Here is a 17,013-nt window from a genome sequence, read left to right as displayed (position 1 = left end):
CCTACAATATGTTTGTAAATTGACCTAAAAAAAAAGGGCCCGATATTTTGACACAACTGCAATTTAATTAATTTATTAAATACACTTAAAAACAAAGACCACAATATTTTTGACTTGTGCTGTCAAATAATGACTTTTTAAAGTCCAATTAATCGCACTTTTGAATGTAGATTAGTCGTGATTAATCGCAGTAATTTACTTGCTTATTTAATATAAATTGACCTAAAACAAGACCCCAATATTTTGACTAGTGCTGTCAAATGATGAGTTTTTAAAGTCCAATTTATCGCCCTTTAGAATTTGGATTATTCGCGATTAATCGCAGTGATTTACTTACCTACATTATATTTGTAAATTGACATAAAAAAAGGCCTTGATATTTTCACACAACTGCAATTTAATTAGTACGTTAAATACACTTAAAAACAAAGACCACAATATTTTTGACTCGTGCTGTCAAATGATGACTTTTTAAAATCAGATTAATCACACTTGAATTGGGATTAGTCGTGATTAATCGCAGTAATGTACTTGCTTATGCAAATTAAATTGACCTAAAACAAGACCCCAATATTTTGACTAGTGCTGTCAAATGATGAGTTTTTAAAGTCCAATTTATCGCCCTTTAGAATTTGGATTATTCGCGATTAATCGCAGTGATTTACTTACCTACATTATGTTTGTAAATTGACCTAAAAAAAAGGGCCCGATATTTTGACACAACTGCAATTTAATTAATACGTTAAATACACTTACAAACAAAGACCACAATATTTTTGACTCGTGCTGTCAAATGATGACTTTTTGAAGTCCAATTAATCGCATTTTTGAATTTAGATTAGTCGTGATTAATTGCAGTAATTTACTTGCTTATGCAATATACATTGACCTAAAACAAGACCCCAATATTTTGACTCGTGCTGTCAAATGATGAGTTTTTAAAGTCCAATTAATCGCACTTTTGAATTTGGATTATTCGCGATTAATCGCAGTGATTTACTTACCTACATTATATTTGTCAATTGACCTAAAAAGGCCCCAATATTTTGACACAACTGCATTTTAATTAATACATTAAATACACTTAAAAACAAAGACCACAATATTTTGACTCGTGCGGTCAAATGATGACTTTTTAAAATCAGATTAATCATACATGAATTGGGATTAGTCGTGATTAATCGCAGTAATTTACTTGCTTATGCAATATACATTGACCTAAAACAAGACCCCAATATTTTGACTAGTGCTGTCAAATGATGAGTTTTTAAAGTCCAATTTATCGCCCTTTAGAATTTGGATTATTCGCGATTAATCGCAGTGATTTACTTACCTACATTATATTTGTAAATTGACCTAAAAAAAAAGGGCCCGATATTTTGACACAACTGCAATTTAATTAATTTATTAAATACACTTAAAAACAAAGACCACAATATTTTTGACTCGTGCTGTCAAATGATGACTTTTTAAAGTCCAATTAATCGCACTTTTGAATTTAGATTATTCGCGATTAATCGCAGTAATTTACTTGCTTATGCAATATAAATTGACCTAAAACAAGACCCCAATATTTTGACTCGTGCTGTCAAATGATGAGTTTTTAAAGTCCAATTAATCGCACTTTTGAATTTGGATTATTCGCAATTAATCGCAGTGATTACATTTATATTTGTAAATTGACTTAAGAAGGCCCCAATATTTTGACATAACTGTTCTTTAATTAATACATTGAATACACTTAAAAACAAAGACCACAATATTTTTGACTCGTGCTGTCAAATGATGACTTTTTAAAATCAGATTAATCACACTTGAATTGGGATTAGTCGTGATTAATCGCAGTAATTTACTTGCTTATGCAATATAAATTGACCTAAAACAAGACCCCAATATTTTGACTAGTGCTGTCAAATGATGAGTTTTTAAAGTCCAATTAATCGCACTTTTGAATTTGGATTATTCGCGATTAATCGCAGTGATTTACTTACCTACATTATATTTGTAAATTGACCTAAAAAGGCCCCAATATTTTGACACAACTGCACTTTAATTAATACATGAACTCCTCACCTCAGCTTGTGGGCGTCGCCCATGTCGGCGTCCGACGCCTGGACGCACGTCACGAAGTGTCCCCGGGGGGCCAGCTCGCTGACGAAAGCCTCGTACAGCGACTGGCTGAAGTTGGGCGGGTTGTCGTTGGTGTCGGCGACGGCCACCGCGACGCTGACGTCGCTGCTGAGGGCGGGGTCGCCGCTGTCCGTCGCCCTGACGATGAAGTTGAAGCGCTGCACCAGCTCGTAGTCGACCAGGCGCGCCGTGAAGACCAGGCCGCCGTCGCGTTCGATGTGGAAGTAGTCCGTGCTGTTGTTGAGGTCCGGTACGATCTGGTAGCTCACTGCCGAGTTCTTGTCGGAGTCCTGGTCCTGAGCGGACACCTGCCATAAAGGAAGTTCTGCATCTCAGTAGGGATGGTAAGCCCACAACAACTCACCACTCGATAACCCGACTCAATACGATTATTTCATTATTTTTTTGCAAATCGTGATAAAACCTTTTCAAAACAGGTTACAAAAAGCTGAAATAAATAATAAATAAATAAACGTCTTTTTAAAGATTTGTAAAAAATAAAATAGAATTGATTCTTGAACATTTTTAATCCATTCAGAATCAGAATGAATAAAAATGGGGATTCGGATGTGAATCCATTTTTCCCAGCACCACTACATGTTATGACGGGTCAAATGGGACACAATTAAATGAATAAATGTGCAAGTAATTATTTAAATGTGTCATTAATTCATTGGAAATAAATACATAGATTATTATTACAAATAAAAGTAAATTAAATGATTTATTAATTTAATTAATTATTGATTGATGTACCTAATTATTGCATGATTTGAATATTTTCTGTTTATTATTTAATTATTTATTTAATCTTTTAAAAATGTTCTCGTAATCAGACAATTTTTTCAATATAAATTTCACCGTCTAATACAGTGGTTCTCAAATGGGGGTACGCGTACCCCTGGGGTTACTTGAAGGTATGCCAAGGGATACGTGAGATTTTTTTTTAAATATTCTAAAAATAGCAACAATTCAAAAATCCTTTATAAATATAAATAAAAACCTATCTTTTCCCAAATAGTTCAAGAAAGACCACTACAAATGAGCAATACTTTGCACTGTTATACAATTTAATAAATCAGAAACTGATGACATAGTGCTGTATTTTACTTCTTTATCTCTTTTTTTCAACCAGAAATGCTTTGCTCTAATTAGGGGGTACTTGAAATAAAAAAGGGGGTACATCACTGAAAAAAGGTTGAGAACCACTGGTCTAATATACCGAAAACATTGTCTGATTATAAGAAAATGTTAAAAGTAGAGATGTCCGAAAATATCGGCCGATAAATGCTTTAAAATGTAATATCGGAAATTATCAGTATCGGTTCGGAAATTATCGGTTTCAAAAAGTAAAATTTATGACTTTTTAAAACGCCGCTGTGTACACGGACATAGGGAGAAGTACAGAGCGCCAATAAACCTTAAAGGCACTGCCTTTACGTGCCGGTCCAATCACATAATATCTACGGCTTTTCACACACAGAAGTGAATGCAAGGCATACTTGGTCAACAGCCATACAGGTAACACTGAGGGTAGCCGTATAAACAACTTTCACACTGTTACAAATATGCGCCACACTGTGAACCCACACCAAACAAGAATGACAAACACATTTCGGGAGAACATCCGCACCGTAACACAACATAAACACAACAGAACAAATACCCAGAATCCCATGCAGCCCTAACTCTTCCGGGACGCTACAATAAACACCCCCCGGTACCCCCCACCTCAACCCCGCCCACCTCAACCTCCTCATGCTCTCTCAGGGAGAGCATGTCCCAAATTCCAAGCTGCTGTTTTGAGGCATGTTAAAAAAAATATTGCACTTTGTGACTTCAATAATAAATATGGCAGTGCCATGTTGGCATTTTTTTTAATAACTTCAGTTGATTTATTTTGGAAAACCTTGTTATATTGTTTAATGCATCCAGCGGGGCATCACAACAAAATTAGGCATAATAATGTGTTAATTCCATGACTTTTATATCGGTATCGGTTGATATCGGAATCGGTAATTAATAGTTGAACAATATCGGATATCGGCAAAAAAGCCATTATCGGACATCTCTAGTTATGACGGGTCAAATAGGACACAATTAAATGAATAAATATGCAAATAATTATTTAAATGTGTCATTAATTTATTGGAAATAAATATATAGATTATTATTTCAAATAGTAGTAAATTAAATGATTTATTAATTTAATTAATTATTGATTTATGTATCTAATCATTGCATGATTTGAATATTTTCTGTTTATTATTTAATTATTCAGTTAATCTTTTTCAATTTTCTTGTAATCAGACAATATTTCCGATATACTAGATGGAATTTCTACCATCTAAAATACCGAAAATATTGTCTGGTTACAAGAAACTACTACTACTGCTGGCTTGAATGTCCAAGGTGAGTGGAGTGTGTGGATGGTGGAATGGTTCTAAATCAGATGAGAAATGTGGGATATCCAGTCAATTGTATATTTCCCATTCATTTTCAATGGGGGGAAATTCCTGGTAATCAGGGAATTTTCTAAACCGTGAATTCTGCTGGCTTGAATGTCCAAGGTGAGTGGAGTGTGTGGATGGTGGAATGGTTCTAAATCAGATGAGAAATATGAGATATGCAGTCGATTGTATATTTCCCATTCATTTACAATCGGGGAAAATTCCTGGTAATCAGGGAGTTTTCTAAACCGTAAAACCTGCTGGCTTGAATGTCCAAGGTGAGTGGAGTGTGTGGATGGTGGAATGGTTCTAAATCAGATGAGAAATGTGGGATATGCAGTCGATTGTATATTTCCCATTCATTTTCAAAAAGAGGAAATTCCTGGTAATCAGGGAATTTTCTAAACCGTGAAACATGCTGGCTTGAATGTCCAAGGTGAGTGGAGTGTGTGGATGGTGGAATGGTTCTAAATCAGATGAGAAATGTGGGATATGCAGTCGATTGTATATTTCCCATTCATTTTCAAAAAGAGGACATTCCTGGTAATCAGGGAATTTTCTAAACCGTGAAACATGCTGGCTTGAATGTCCAAGGTGAGTGGAGTGTGTGGATGGTGGAATGGTTCTAAATCAGATGAGAAATGTGGGATATCCAGTCAATTGTATATTTCCCATTCATTTTCAATGGGGGGAAATTCCTGGTAATCAGGGAATTTTCTAAACCGTGAATTCTGCTGGCTTGAATGTCCAAGGTGAGTGGAGTGTGTGGATGGTGGAATGGTTCTAAATCAGATGAGAAATATGAGATATGCAGTCGATTGTATATTTCCCATTCATTTACAATCGGGGAAAATTCCTGGTAATCAGGGAATTTTCTAAACCGTAAAACCTGCTGGCTTGAATGTCCAAGGTGAGTGGAGTGTGTGGATGGTGGAATGGTTCTAAATCAGATGAGAAATGTGGGATATGCAGTCGATTGTATATTTCCCATTCATTTTCAAAAAGAGGAAATTCCTGGTAATCAGGGAATTTTCTAAACCGTGAAACATGCTGGCTTGAATGTCCAAGGTGAGTGGAGTGTGTGGATGGTGGAATGGTTCTAAATCAGATGAGAAATGTGGGATATGCAGTCGATTGTATATTTCCCATTCATTTTCAAAAAGAGGACATTCCTGGTAATCAGGGAATTTTCTAAACCGTGAAACATGCTGGCTTGAATGTCCAAGGTGAGTGAAGTGTGTGGATGGTGGAATGGTTCTAAATCAGATGAGAAATGTGGGATATGCAGTCGATTGTATATGTCCCATTCATTTTCAGTGGGGGGAAATTCCTGGTAATCAGGGAATTTTCTAAACCGTGAAACCTGCTGGCTTGAATGTCCAAGGTGAGTGGAGTGTGTGGATGGTGGAATGGTTCTAAATCAGATGAGAAATGTGGGATGTGCAGTCGATTGTATATTTCCCATTCATTTTCAATAGGGGAAAATTCCTGGTAATCAGGGAATTTTCTAAACCGTGAAACCTGCTTGCTTGAATGTCCAAGGTGAGTGGAGTGTGTGGATGGTGGAATGGTTCTAAATCAGATGAGAAATGTGGGATATGCAGTCGATTGTATATTTCAAATTAATTTTCAATAGGAGGAAATTCCTGGTAATCAGGGAATTTTCTAAACCGTGAAACATGCTGGCTTGAATGTCCAAGGTGAGTGGAGTGTGTGGATGGTGGAATGGTTCTAAATCAGATGAGAAATGTGGGATATGCAGTCGATTGTATATTTCCCATTCATTTTCAATAGGAGGAAATTCCTGGTAATCAGGGAATTTTCTAAACTGTGAAACATGCTTGCTTGAATGTCCAAGGTGAGTGGAGTGTGTTGATGGTGGAATGGTTCTAAATCAGATGAGAAATGTGGGATATGCAGTCGATTGTATATTTCCCATTCATTTTCAATAGGAGGAAATTCCTGGTAATCAGGGAATTTTCTAAACTGTGAAACCTGCTTGCTTGAATGTCCAAGGTGAGTGGAGTGTGTTGATGGTGGAATGGTTCTAAATCAGATGAGAAATGTGGGATATGCAGTCGATTGTATATTTCACATTCATTTACAATAGGGGGAAATTCCTGGTAATCAGGGAATTTTCTAAACTGTGAAACCTACTGGCTTGAATGTCCAAGGTGAGTGGAGTGTGTGGATGGTGGAATGGTTCTAAATCAGATGAGAAATGTGGGATATGCAGTAAATTGTATATTTCCCATTCATTTTCAATAGGAGGAAATTCCTGGTAATATGGGAATTTTCTAAACCGTGAAACATGCTGGCTTGAATGTCCAAGGTGAGTGGAGTGTGTGGATGGTGGAATGGTTCTAAATCAGATGAGAAATGTGGGATATGCAGTAAATTGTATATTTCCCATTCATTTTCAATAGGAGGAAATTCCTGGTAATCAGGGAATTTTCTAAACCGTGAAACCTGCTGGCTTGAATGTCCAAGGTGAGTGGAGTGTGTGGATGGTGGAATGGTTCTAAATCAGATGAGAAATGTGGAATATGCAGTCAATTGTATATTTCCCATTCATTTTCAATAAGAGGAAATTCCTGGTAATCAGGGAATTTTCTAAACCGTGAAACCTGCTGGCTTGAATGTCCAAGGTGAGTGGAGTGTGTGGATGGTGGAATGGTTCTAAATCAGATGAGAAATGTGGGATATGCAGTCGATTGTATATTTCCCATTTATTGTCAATGGGGAGAAAATTACCAGAATTTCGGGAAAGGGAAAACATGTTTTGAGTTCGATATACTGTATGTGAAGAGTAATGTGAATTGATGGTTGAAAGGTCAGAATTGGTTTAAAAATGGCGCAAAATTTCGACAATTTTGGGCGTTGTAGAACTATGAATACGTCCATTCAATTGAATAGGAATTTCCTGGAAATTTGGGAGTTTCGGGAAAAACAATTTTTTTTAAAAATATAGCTAATACAATTGTTCTATGAATGGGTTGGTGTTGGAATTTTGGTTAAAAAATGTTGACATAGTAATAGTTGGAATTTTTATTGGTATTTTGGAATTCCTGGAATTTCGGGAAAACAGGGAAGTTCTATGAAAAAAAAAAAAATAACTTTTGTTTTCCCAATTAAGAATAATGTGCAATGGTCAAAAATGCTTGAAAAATGTGGACGGTGAAAAGTTTCCAGGAACAGGTCAAAATAGGGCTTTTGGAAAACCGTGAATTCCTGGAATTTTTATTTTTTACTTGTGTTGATTGTCCAAGGTGAGTGGACGGTGTGGATGGTTCTAATCGGTTGAGAAATGTGGAAATTGTGCAAGTTAGAAAAATGGCGTGGTTTTCGTCCTGGTCGTGGAACTGTGGACCAGCTCTATACTCTCGGCAGGGTCCTTCAGGGTGCATGGGAGTTTGCCCAACCAGTCTACATGTGCTTTGTGGACTTGGAGAAGGCATTCGACCGTGTACCCCGGGAAGTCCTGTGGGGAGTGCTCAGAGAGTATGGGGTAACGGACTGTCTTATTGTGGCAGTTCGCTCCCTGTATGATCAGTGCCAGAGCTTGGTCCGCATTGCCGGCAGTAAGTCGGACACGTTTCCAGTGAGGGTTGGACTCCGCCAAGGCTGCCCTTTGTCACCCATTCTGTTCATAACCTTTATGGACAGAATTTCTAGGCGCAGTCAGGGCGTTGAGGGTATCTGGTTTGGTGGCTGCAGGATTAGGTCTCTGCTTTTTGCAGATGATGTGGTCCTGATGGCTTCATCTGGCCAAGATCTTCAGCTCTCACTGGATCGGTTCGCAGCCGAGTGTGAAGCGACTGGGATGAGAATCAGCACCTCCAAATCCGAGTCCATGGTTCTCGCCCGGAAAAGGGTGGAGTGCCATCTCCGGCTTGGGGAGGAGATCTTGCCCCAAGTGGAGGAGTTCAAGTACCTCGGAGTCTTGTTCACGAGTGAGGGAAGAGTGGATCGTGAGATCGACAGGCGGATCGGTGCGGCATCTTCAGTAATGCGGACGCTGTATCGATCCGTTGTTGTGAAGAAGGAGCTGAGCCAGAAGGCAAAGCTCTCGATTTACCGGTCGATCTACGTTCCCATCCTCACCTATGGTCATGAGCTTTGGGTCATGACCGAAAGGACAAGATCACGGGTACAAGCGGCCGAAATGAGTTTCCTCCGCCGGGTGGCGGGGCTCTCCCTTAGAGATAGGGTGAGAAGCTCTGCCATCCGGGAGGAGCTCAAAGTAAAGCCGCTGCTCCTCCACATCAAGAGGAGCCAGATGAGGTGGTTCGGGCATCTGGTCAGGATGCCACCCGAACGCCTCCCTAGGGAGGTGTTTAGGGCACGTCCCACCGGTAGGAGGCCGCGGGGAAGACCCAGGACACGTTGGGAAGACTATGTCTCCCGGCTGGCCTGGGAACGCCTCGGGGTCCCACAGGAAGAGCTGGACGAAGTGGCTGGGGAGAGGGAAGTCTGGGCTTCCCTGCTTAAGCTGCTGCCCCCGCGACCCGACCTCGGATAAGCGGAAGAAGATGGATGGATGGATGGATGGTAAAAAATGCTTGAAAAATGTGGACGGTGAAAACTTTCCAGGAAGAGGTGAAAATAGGGCTTTTGGAAAACCGTGAATTCCTGGAAGTTTTTTTTTTACTTGTGTTGATTGTCCAAGGTGAGTGGACGGTGTGGATGGTTCTAATCGGTTGAGAAATGTGGAAATTGTGCAAGTTAGAAAAATGGCCCATTCATTTTCCATGGGAAAAATTACCCGGAAAACTGGGAATTCTGTTTGTTTTTTTTACCCTCCATAACATGTTGAATGTTGTCATTGTTGGTTGAATAATTGAAGACTGTCCCTCTTGTGGGGCGAAGGAACAAAAACGGTTTCACATTTCTATGCTTCATGATCATGAATATAATGAATATAATTCCGTCGTCCAGACAATTTAATTAAGTCGTCTTAGAGTTGTCTTATGCAAATGTTGCGACAGCAGCTGCGTATTTGAAAAAGGTCAAGAGCTTTTCCCGGAGAAATATCAAGATCCACTCATGAATAACGCGGCAGCTAATACCGTAACGCCAGAGCCGCATGCTAAACACACACCTGCAAGACGCTGGTTCCAATCATGGCGTTCTCAGCCAGCACGGCCGAGTACGAGGGCTTCTGGAACAACGGCGGGTTGTCGTTGACGTCGAGCACGACAACGTCCACGTCCACCTCGGACTTGGCCCCCGTCAGTGTGTCGGTGGCCCTGGCGGTGAGGCGGTAGTACTGCGTGGTCTCGTAGTCCAGCGGGTAGAGCACGCTGACGACGCCCGTGTCGAAGCCGATGTCGAACTGGAGCGAAGGGTCGCCGCCTGCGATGGTGAAGATGATGCCTTGGCCGGTAGGGCTGGTGGCGTTGACGCTCAAGAGCGAGGTCGACACGGCCACGTCCTCTGGGACCGTGACGCCGTAGAAGGGCTTGTCGAACACTGGCATGGCTTTATTGAGCACCGTGATTGGAAGCTCCACCTCGCTGGACAGGGAGGGGGCGCCACCATCCGCAGCCACGATGGCCACCTTGTACTCTGCATTTGACAAGTCCGCTTCAAACACCCTCTTTAACATCAGCTCACCTGTCACAGGATTCACCTGTACGGTAGATACATAAATTATGTAATGTACCTTTAAAAGGACACTGCTGAAGAAGAACCGGAATCACCTGGAAGTTTCTGTGTGGCTCTTTGAGGCTGTAGGTCACCTGCCCGTTTACGCCCAAGTCTCGGTCAGTGGACGACACCCTGAAAATAGACAACCCGGGTTCTGCTTCCACCTGTACTGTGGCGTAGTAAGGGAGGTTGACAAACTCTGGGGCATTGTCGTTGTCGTCTTCAATCTGGAAAAAGACATAAGTGAGACCAGACAACCAAGACTGGGCCACATTCAGACGTCCATCTCACCTGCACTATGACGGTGACCCTTGCCACCTTCAGTACCTCGTCCTCTTTACGGACCTCCACGACCAGCTCATAACTGTCCCGCTCCTCGCGGTCAAAGGGGACTCCGGCGGTTATCAGCGCACCACACGTCGGCCGGATGGTGAAAAGACCGCCAGGGTTAAGCAGCGAGAACCTGAGTGGTTCATTAAGGCGGTGGCCAACGGCATTCACCACGGCGAGTGTGGTCATGTTCCGAGTGTTCTCTCGAACGGAGGCGGTGTAGAGCGGGGAGGTGAAGGAAAGGCCGCTGTTGACGGCTTGGCGGACAAGCACCGTGACCAACGTCACACTAGAGAAACGGCCATCCCAAACCTTGAAGACAGATATCAAGAGTATGCTGCGACTTTTACGGGTGATGTAGTCAAGTTCACATTGTACTGACACAGATTTTGTATTAATATTATATTGGAGTCTGCAGTGTTGCTTATTGACGTGCACATGTTTCGATGGGCTGACCTTCAAGTTGAATCGATAGCGGTCCCTGCTGAGGTTCTGATTGATGACCGTTACAACCCCGCTGCTGCGGTCCACTGTGAAGTGCTCCAGATTTCGGTCCACCAAGGAGTAAACCAGCTGAGGAGTGGGGGACTTGTCAGAGTCCAAAATCATGTCTGGGTCATATGCGTCAACCCGCAGGACCTCGACTCCCACGTAGGTAGGCAGCAGAAGGATGGTCTCATACATGTCCTGAGAGAACTTTGGGGGTGAGTCGTTGATATTGATGACCTAAGATGTGGAAAGGGAGAACCAGCAGAGTGAGGTAACTTCTTGGAAAAGCGGAAATTTACCGGCTGACCATGCACCTTTATGACGACTTCAGCAGGGCTGTCAGCACTTTTTGAAGGCTGTCCGCTGTCTCTGACATGAACCCTGAAAACAAACTCAGGGAAGGTCTCATAATCCACACTGGCAATCGTCCTGAAACAGAACCAGGGAGAAATAAGAAATCAGCTAAAATGAATGCCAAAAGTCTGCCTGGCTCCTACCGGATTGAACCAGTCCCAGGGTCCACGCTGAAGAACATGCGAGCGGTCTCGTCTATAATCTGGAATACCAGCAGGGCGTTGTGATTGCGGTCTTCGTCGATCGCCTGGATCACCAGAGGGTTGCCATCGTCCGCCAGAACCACGCTGTTGAGTGGGGCCGCCTCACTGATCACCCCCACGTACCTGTCACAAGGAGATCCGACAAGGGGGTTGAGGACTTTTAGTCAAAAGCCATGACCGACCATCAGTGCACCAAGACTCATTTCGATACCTTAATTGTTGGAAGACAGGTGCATTATCGTTGATGTCCCCCACCTGCACGACGACTGTGGCGCTGGCCTCCACGCCTGCCATGCTTAAAGCACGGACCATCAGTAAGTAGGATGGCGTTTTCTGACCACAGAAAGACATGTGACCAGATTTCATCATCAAATCTTCTCACTCGGTAAAATGAAGCACAAACCGACCTCAAAATCAAAGAGTTTGCGTGTGCTGATGATGCCGGTGTGGTGATTAATAAAGAAGCGGTTTTCCTCGTTGCCCTTGGTGATGTCATAAATGAGCGACGAGTGGCTCACGGCGCGAACAGCGGTCACGTAAGTCCCGGCGGTGCTGTTCTCCATGATCTGCTTGAACACAGAAACATCAGTCGAGTACTGAATGACGCAGGGATGTTTACGTCCATCCTCTTGACCTCGGCGTGATACTCCTCTTGAGAGAATTTGGGCTTGGACAAGTCGGAGAGCATCAAGGAGACACGGACAGAGCACAGGGCCATTAGTGGAGGAAATCCGCTGTCGGTGACTCGCACGGTGAGCGTGTAAAAGCCCACCGAGGTGATATCCAGCTCCTTGTCGATGAAGATTAGGCCTGTGCTGTTATTTATGGCAAACACACCCCAAGTGTTACCTGAGAACAACAAAACACTTTTAACCTTAGACAACAAACTCAATATCATCAGACAAAAGGAGTCCTACCTGCTTGTATGGTGTAGGTGAGTTGTCCGTTCATCCCGTTGTCTTTGTCCAGAGCTGTGACTTGCATCACCGACGAACCGACAACAGAGGACTCGTAGACCACGGCGTCATAGACGGTGCTGGTAAAGTAGGGAATGTTGTCGTTGGCGTCTTCCACGGCCACCAGGATCCGAGCCAGGTCTCGGTTGAATGGGAACTCCTGGTCCTTGACCTGGGGCCACATCAGACCACATGAGGACGGTGCTTAGATGTACATAGATCAGACTCAACATCTGCCCACCATGACGGTGAGGATGTGCTGCGTTCGAGCCTCGTAGTCCAACCGGTCCGCCGTGTACACGACGCCCGTGCCCGGGTTGACTCTGAACAGCCTCATGCTGGCCGGGTCCACGCTGCTGTAAATGGAGTAACTGAGCCGACTGCGCTCGTCCATGTCCGACGCTCGAACACGCAGCAGCTCCGTGTCCACGGGGACATCCTCTGAGACGCTAATGTCGTAGGCCGGCTGAGAGAAGACCGGAGGGTTGTCGTTGCTGTCTTGGACCCGGATGAACACCTGAGAGGAAGGTACATTTGATGGGATATGGAGAACAATACCAATTTTCTTGTGGCCATCATATCGAAGGTCCAATCTCAGAGAATACCATCTAATGTTGTGTAACCATCCATCCATCCATCCATCCATCTTCTTCCGCTTATCCGAGGTCGGGTCGCGGGGGCAGCAGCCTAAGCAGGGAAGCCCAGACTTCCCTCTCCCCAGCCACTTCGTCCAGCTCTTCCTGTGGGACCCCGAGGCGTTCCCAGGCCAGCCGGGAGACATAGTCTTCCCAACGTGTCCTGGGTCTTCCCCGCGGCCTCCTACCGGTCGGACGTGCCCTAAACACCTCCCTAGGGAGGCGTTCGGGTGGCATCCTGCCCAGATGCCCGAACCACCTCATCTGGCTCCTCTCGATGTGGAGGAGCAGCGGCTTTACTTTGAGCTCCTCCCGGATGGCAGAGCTTCTCACCCTATCTCTAAGGGAGAGCCCCGCCACCCGGCGGAGGAAACTCATTTCGGCCGCTTGTACCCGTGATCTTGTCCTTTCGGTCATGACCCAAAGTTCATGACCATAGGTGAGGATGGGAACGTAGATCGACCGGTAAATTGAGAGCTTTGCCTTCCGGCTCAGCTCCTTCTTCACCACAACGGATTGATACAGCGTCCGCATTACTGAAGACGCCGCACCGATCCGCCTGTCGATCTCACGATCCACTCTTCCCTCACTCGTGAACAAGACTCCGAGGTACTTGAACTCCTCCACTTGGGGCAAGATCTCCTCCCCAACCCGGAGATGGCACTCCACCCTTTTCCGGGCGAGAACCATGGACTCGGACTTGGAGGTGCTGATTCTCATCCCAGTCGCTTCACACTCAGCTGTGAACCGATCCAGTGAGAGCTGAAGATCTTGGCCAGATGAAGCCATCAGGACCACATCATCTGCAAAAAGCAGAGACCTAATCCTGCAGCCACCAAACCAGATCCCCTCAACGCCTTGACTGCGCCTAGAAATTCTGTCCATAAAAGTTATGAACAGAATGGGTGACAAAGGGCAGCCTTGGCGGAGTCCAACCCTCACTGGAAACGTGTCCGACTTACTACCGGCAATGCGGACCAAGCTCTGGCACTGATCATACAGGGAGCGGACTGCCACAATCAGACAGTCCGATACCCCGTACTCTCTGAGCACTCCCCACAGGACTTCCCGAGGGACACGGGAAGTGTAACCATGCTACCCAAATTGGGTAGCTTTCAACCAAGCATTTCTTAGAGTGTATAAGAGTCCTTGTGCACCAAAAGGTCAGAAATGTACTCAAAAAGTCTGGGGGTTCAATGGACCTTTCTGGGCACCCCATTTATCATTGGGACAATGTGGATTACCTTCTCAGACGCTTCCCGGGCCTAAATAGGTGAAATTCAAACCTCAAGGATGCTTAGAAGAACGGGTTAGGGTCAGGGTTGGGGAAAAAACAGAAGAGCCCCTCCCAACACTAATTTGCGTCAGGGCAAGAAAACTGTAGAGTTTAGGGACGTGTGACAATATTTGTAAAAGGGTCAATATTTTTGTGGAGGATATTGTCGTATGTCAGAGAAAGAATACTACAGTTTCTTAGGGGTGGGCCACCAACCCTATTCTATTTGAATTTTATGTCCATATTATAGTTCTTGTGGCACTCATCGGGCTCAATCTGGGATCTCAGGTGTGCTCGTGTGGCAATAAAGTTCCTTGAATCTTGTTGATTTTTTAAAGACTGACCAGCCCAATTATCACTGAAGTCAAGTCCAGGGTCAATAATTTTCTGTTTTTGAGCAAGTAGCATATACATGCTAAAACATTTTGGATTATTTTGGTAACCCACTTTATGGGTTGCGAGTGTTGAGTTAGAATTTGGGGTTATTTTTATATAGAGTAACCTATTTTCTGGGTTATAGGGCGATTAATGTAACCCAATTTCTGGGTTTGTCAGAGAGTAACACATTTTTTGGGTTAGAGGCTCTTTTTTATTTTATTTTAAAGGCCGACCAGTCCAAGTACCACTGAAGTCAAGCCCAGGGTCATTATTTTTCTGTTCCTGAGCAATTATCCTATACACGCTAAAAACTGTTGGGTTATTTTGGTAACCCACTTCATGGGTTGCGAGTGTTGAGTTAGAATTTGGGGTTATTTTTATATAGAGTAACCTATTTTCTGGGTTATAAGGCGATTAATGTAACCCAATTTCTGGGTTTGTCAGAGAGTAACCCATTTATTTTTTATTTTTTTCATTTTAAAGGCTGCAAAAAAACCCGTTGCAAAATAACAAGGAAAACGTTGCAAAATAACAAGGAAAATGTTGCAAAATGACAAAGAAAACGTTGCAAAATGACATGCAACACCTTGCAAAATGACAAAGAAAATGTTGCAAAATAAAAAAAGGTTGCAAAATAAAGAAAAGGTTGCAAAATGTCAAATAAAATGTTGCAAAATAAAGAAACAGTTGCAAAATGACAAAGAAAACAATGCAAAATTACAAAAAAATGTCTAAAATAGAGAAAACGTTGCAAAATAACAAACAAAATATTGCAAAATAAAGAAAACCTTGCAAAATAAGAAAAATGTAGCAAAATAAAGAAAAGGTTGCAATACCACTGAAGTCAAGCCCAGGGTCAATATTTTTCTGTTCCTGAGCAATTCTCCTATACACGCTAAAAACTGTTGGGTTATTTTGGTAACCCACTTTATGGGTTGCGAGTGTTGAGTTAGATTTTGGGGTTATTTTTAAATAGAGTAACCTATTTTCTGGGTTATAGGGCAATTAATGTAACCCAATTTCTGGGTTTGTCAGAGAGTAACCCATTTTTGTTTTGTTTTTTATTTATTTTAAAGGCTGACCAGTCCAAATACCACTGAAGTCAAGCCCAGGGTCCTTGTTTTTCTGTTTCTGAGCAATTATCCTATACACGCTAAAAAACTGTTGGGTTATTTTGGTAACCCAATTTATGGGTTGTGAGTGTTTGGTTAAAATTTGGGGTTATTTTTTATATGGAGTAACCTAGTTATGTAACCCAATTTCTGGGTTTGTCAGAGAGTAACCCATTTATTTTTTATTTTTTTATTTTAAAGGCTGCAAAAAAAAACCGTTGCAAAATAACAAGGAAAACGTTGCAAAATAACAAGGAAAATGTTGCAAAATGACAAAGAAAACGTCGCAAAATGACATGCAACACCTTGCAAAATGACAAAGAAAATGTTGCAAAAATAAAAAAAGGTTGCAAAATAAAGAAAAGGTTGCAAAATGTCAAATAGAATGTTGCAAAATAAAGAAACAGTTGCAAAATGACAAAGAAAACAATGCAAAATTACAAAAAAATGTCTAAAATAGAGAAAACGTTGCAAAATAACAAGCAAAATATTGCAAAATAAAGAAAACCTTGCAAAATAAGAAAAATGTTGCAAAATGAAAAAACGTTGCAAAATAAGGAAAACGTTGCAAAACAACAAAGAAAACGTTGCAAAATGACATGCAACACCTTGCAAAATGACAAAGAAAATGTTGCAAAATAAAAAAATGTTGCAAAATAAAGAAAAGGTTGCAAAATGTCACAAAAAATGTTGCAAAATAAAGAAAAGGTTGCAAAATGCCAAAGAAACCAATGCAAAATTACAAAAAAAAATTCTAAAATAGAGAAAACGTTGCAAAACAACAAGCAAAATATTGCAAAATAAAGAAAACCTTGCAAAATAAGAAGAATGTTGCAAAATGAAGAAAACGTTGCAAAATAACAAGGAAAACGTTGCAAAATAACAAGGAAAATGTTGCAAAATGACAAAGAAAACGTTGCAAAATGACAAAGAAAATGTTGCAAAATAAAGGAAAGGTTGCAAACTGTCAAATAAAATGTTGCAAAATGTCAAATAAAATGTTGCAAAGTAAAGAAAAGGTTTCAAAATGACAAAGAAAACAATGCAAAAT

General features: G+C 42.2%; 1 protein-coding gene across 1 annotated transcript in view; it reads right to left on the bottom strand.

Moving 5' to 3' along the window:
• The window catches only part of fat3b (FAT atypical cadherin 3b), a 305,444-nt gene that overhangs the window by 152,567 nt on the left and 135,864 nt on the right, over positions 1–17,013 (bottom strand). The window contains exons 12-23 of the mRNA XM_061961744.2: positions 12,803–13,078; positions 12,523–12,733; positions 12,240–12,454; positions 12,013–12,171; positions 11,817–11,938; positions 11,546–11,728; positions 11,363–11,477; positions 11,016–11,285; positions 10,521–10,871; positions 10,283–10,456; positions 9,682–10,212; positions 2,074–2,438 (exon numbers count right to left, since the gene is read on the bottom strand). Of these exons, the coding sequence (XP_061817728.1) occupies positions 2,074–2,438; positions 9,682–10,212; positions 10,283–10,456; positions 10,521–10,871; positions 11,016–11,285; positions 11,363–11,477; positions 11,546–11,728; positions 11,817–11,938; positions 12,013–12,171; positions 12,240–12,454; positions 12,523–12,733; positions 12,803–13,078 (2,972 nt within the window). The remainder of the gene's footprint in view (positions 1–2,073; positions 2,439–9,681; positions 10,213–10,282; positions 10,457–10,520; positions 10,872–11,015; positions 11,286–11,362; positions 11,478–11,545; positions 11,729–11,816; positions 11,939–12,012; positions 12,172–12,239; positions 12,455–12,522; positions 12,734–12,802; positions 13,079–17,013) is intronic.

This window comes from Nerophis lumbriciformis, linkage group LG09, assembly GCF_033978685.3.
Source record: "Nerophis lumbriciformis linkage group LG09, RoL_Nlum_v2.1, whole genome shotgun sequence".
Taxonomy (NCBI): domain Eukaryota; kingdom Metazoa; phylum Chordata; class Actinopteri; order Syngnathiformes; family Syngnathidae; genus Nerophis; species Nerophis lumbriciformis.
This window is presented reverse-complemented; position numbering and strand designations above follow the sequence as displayed.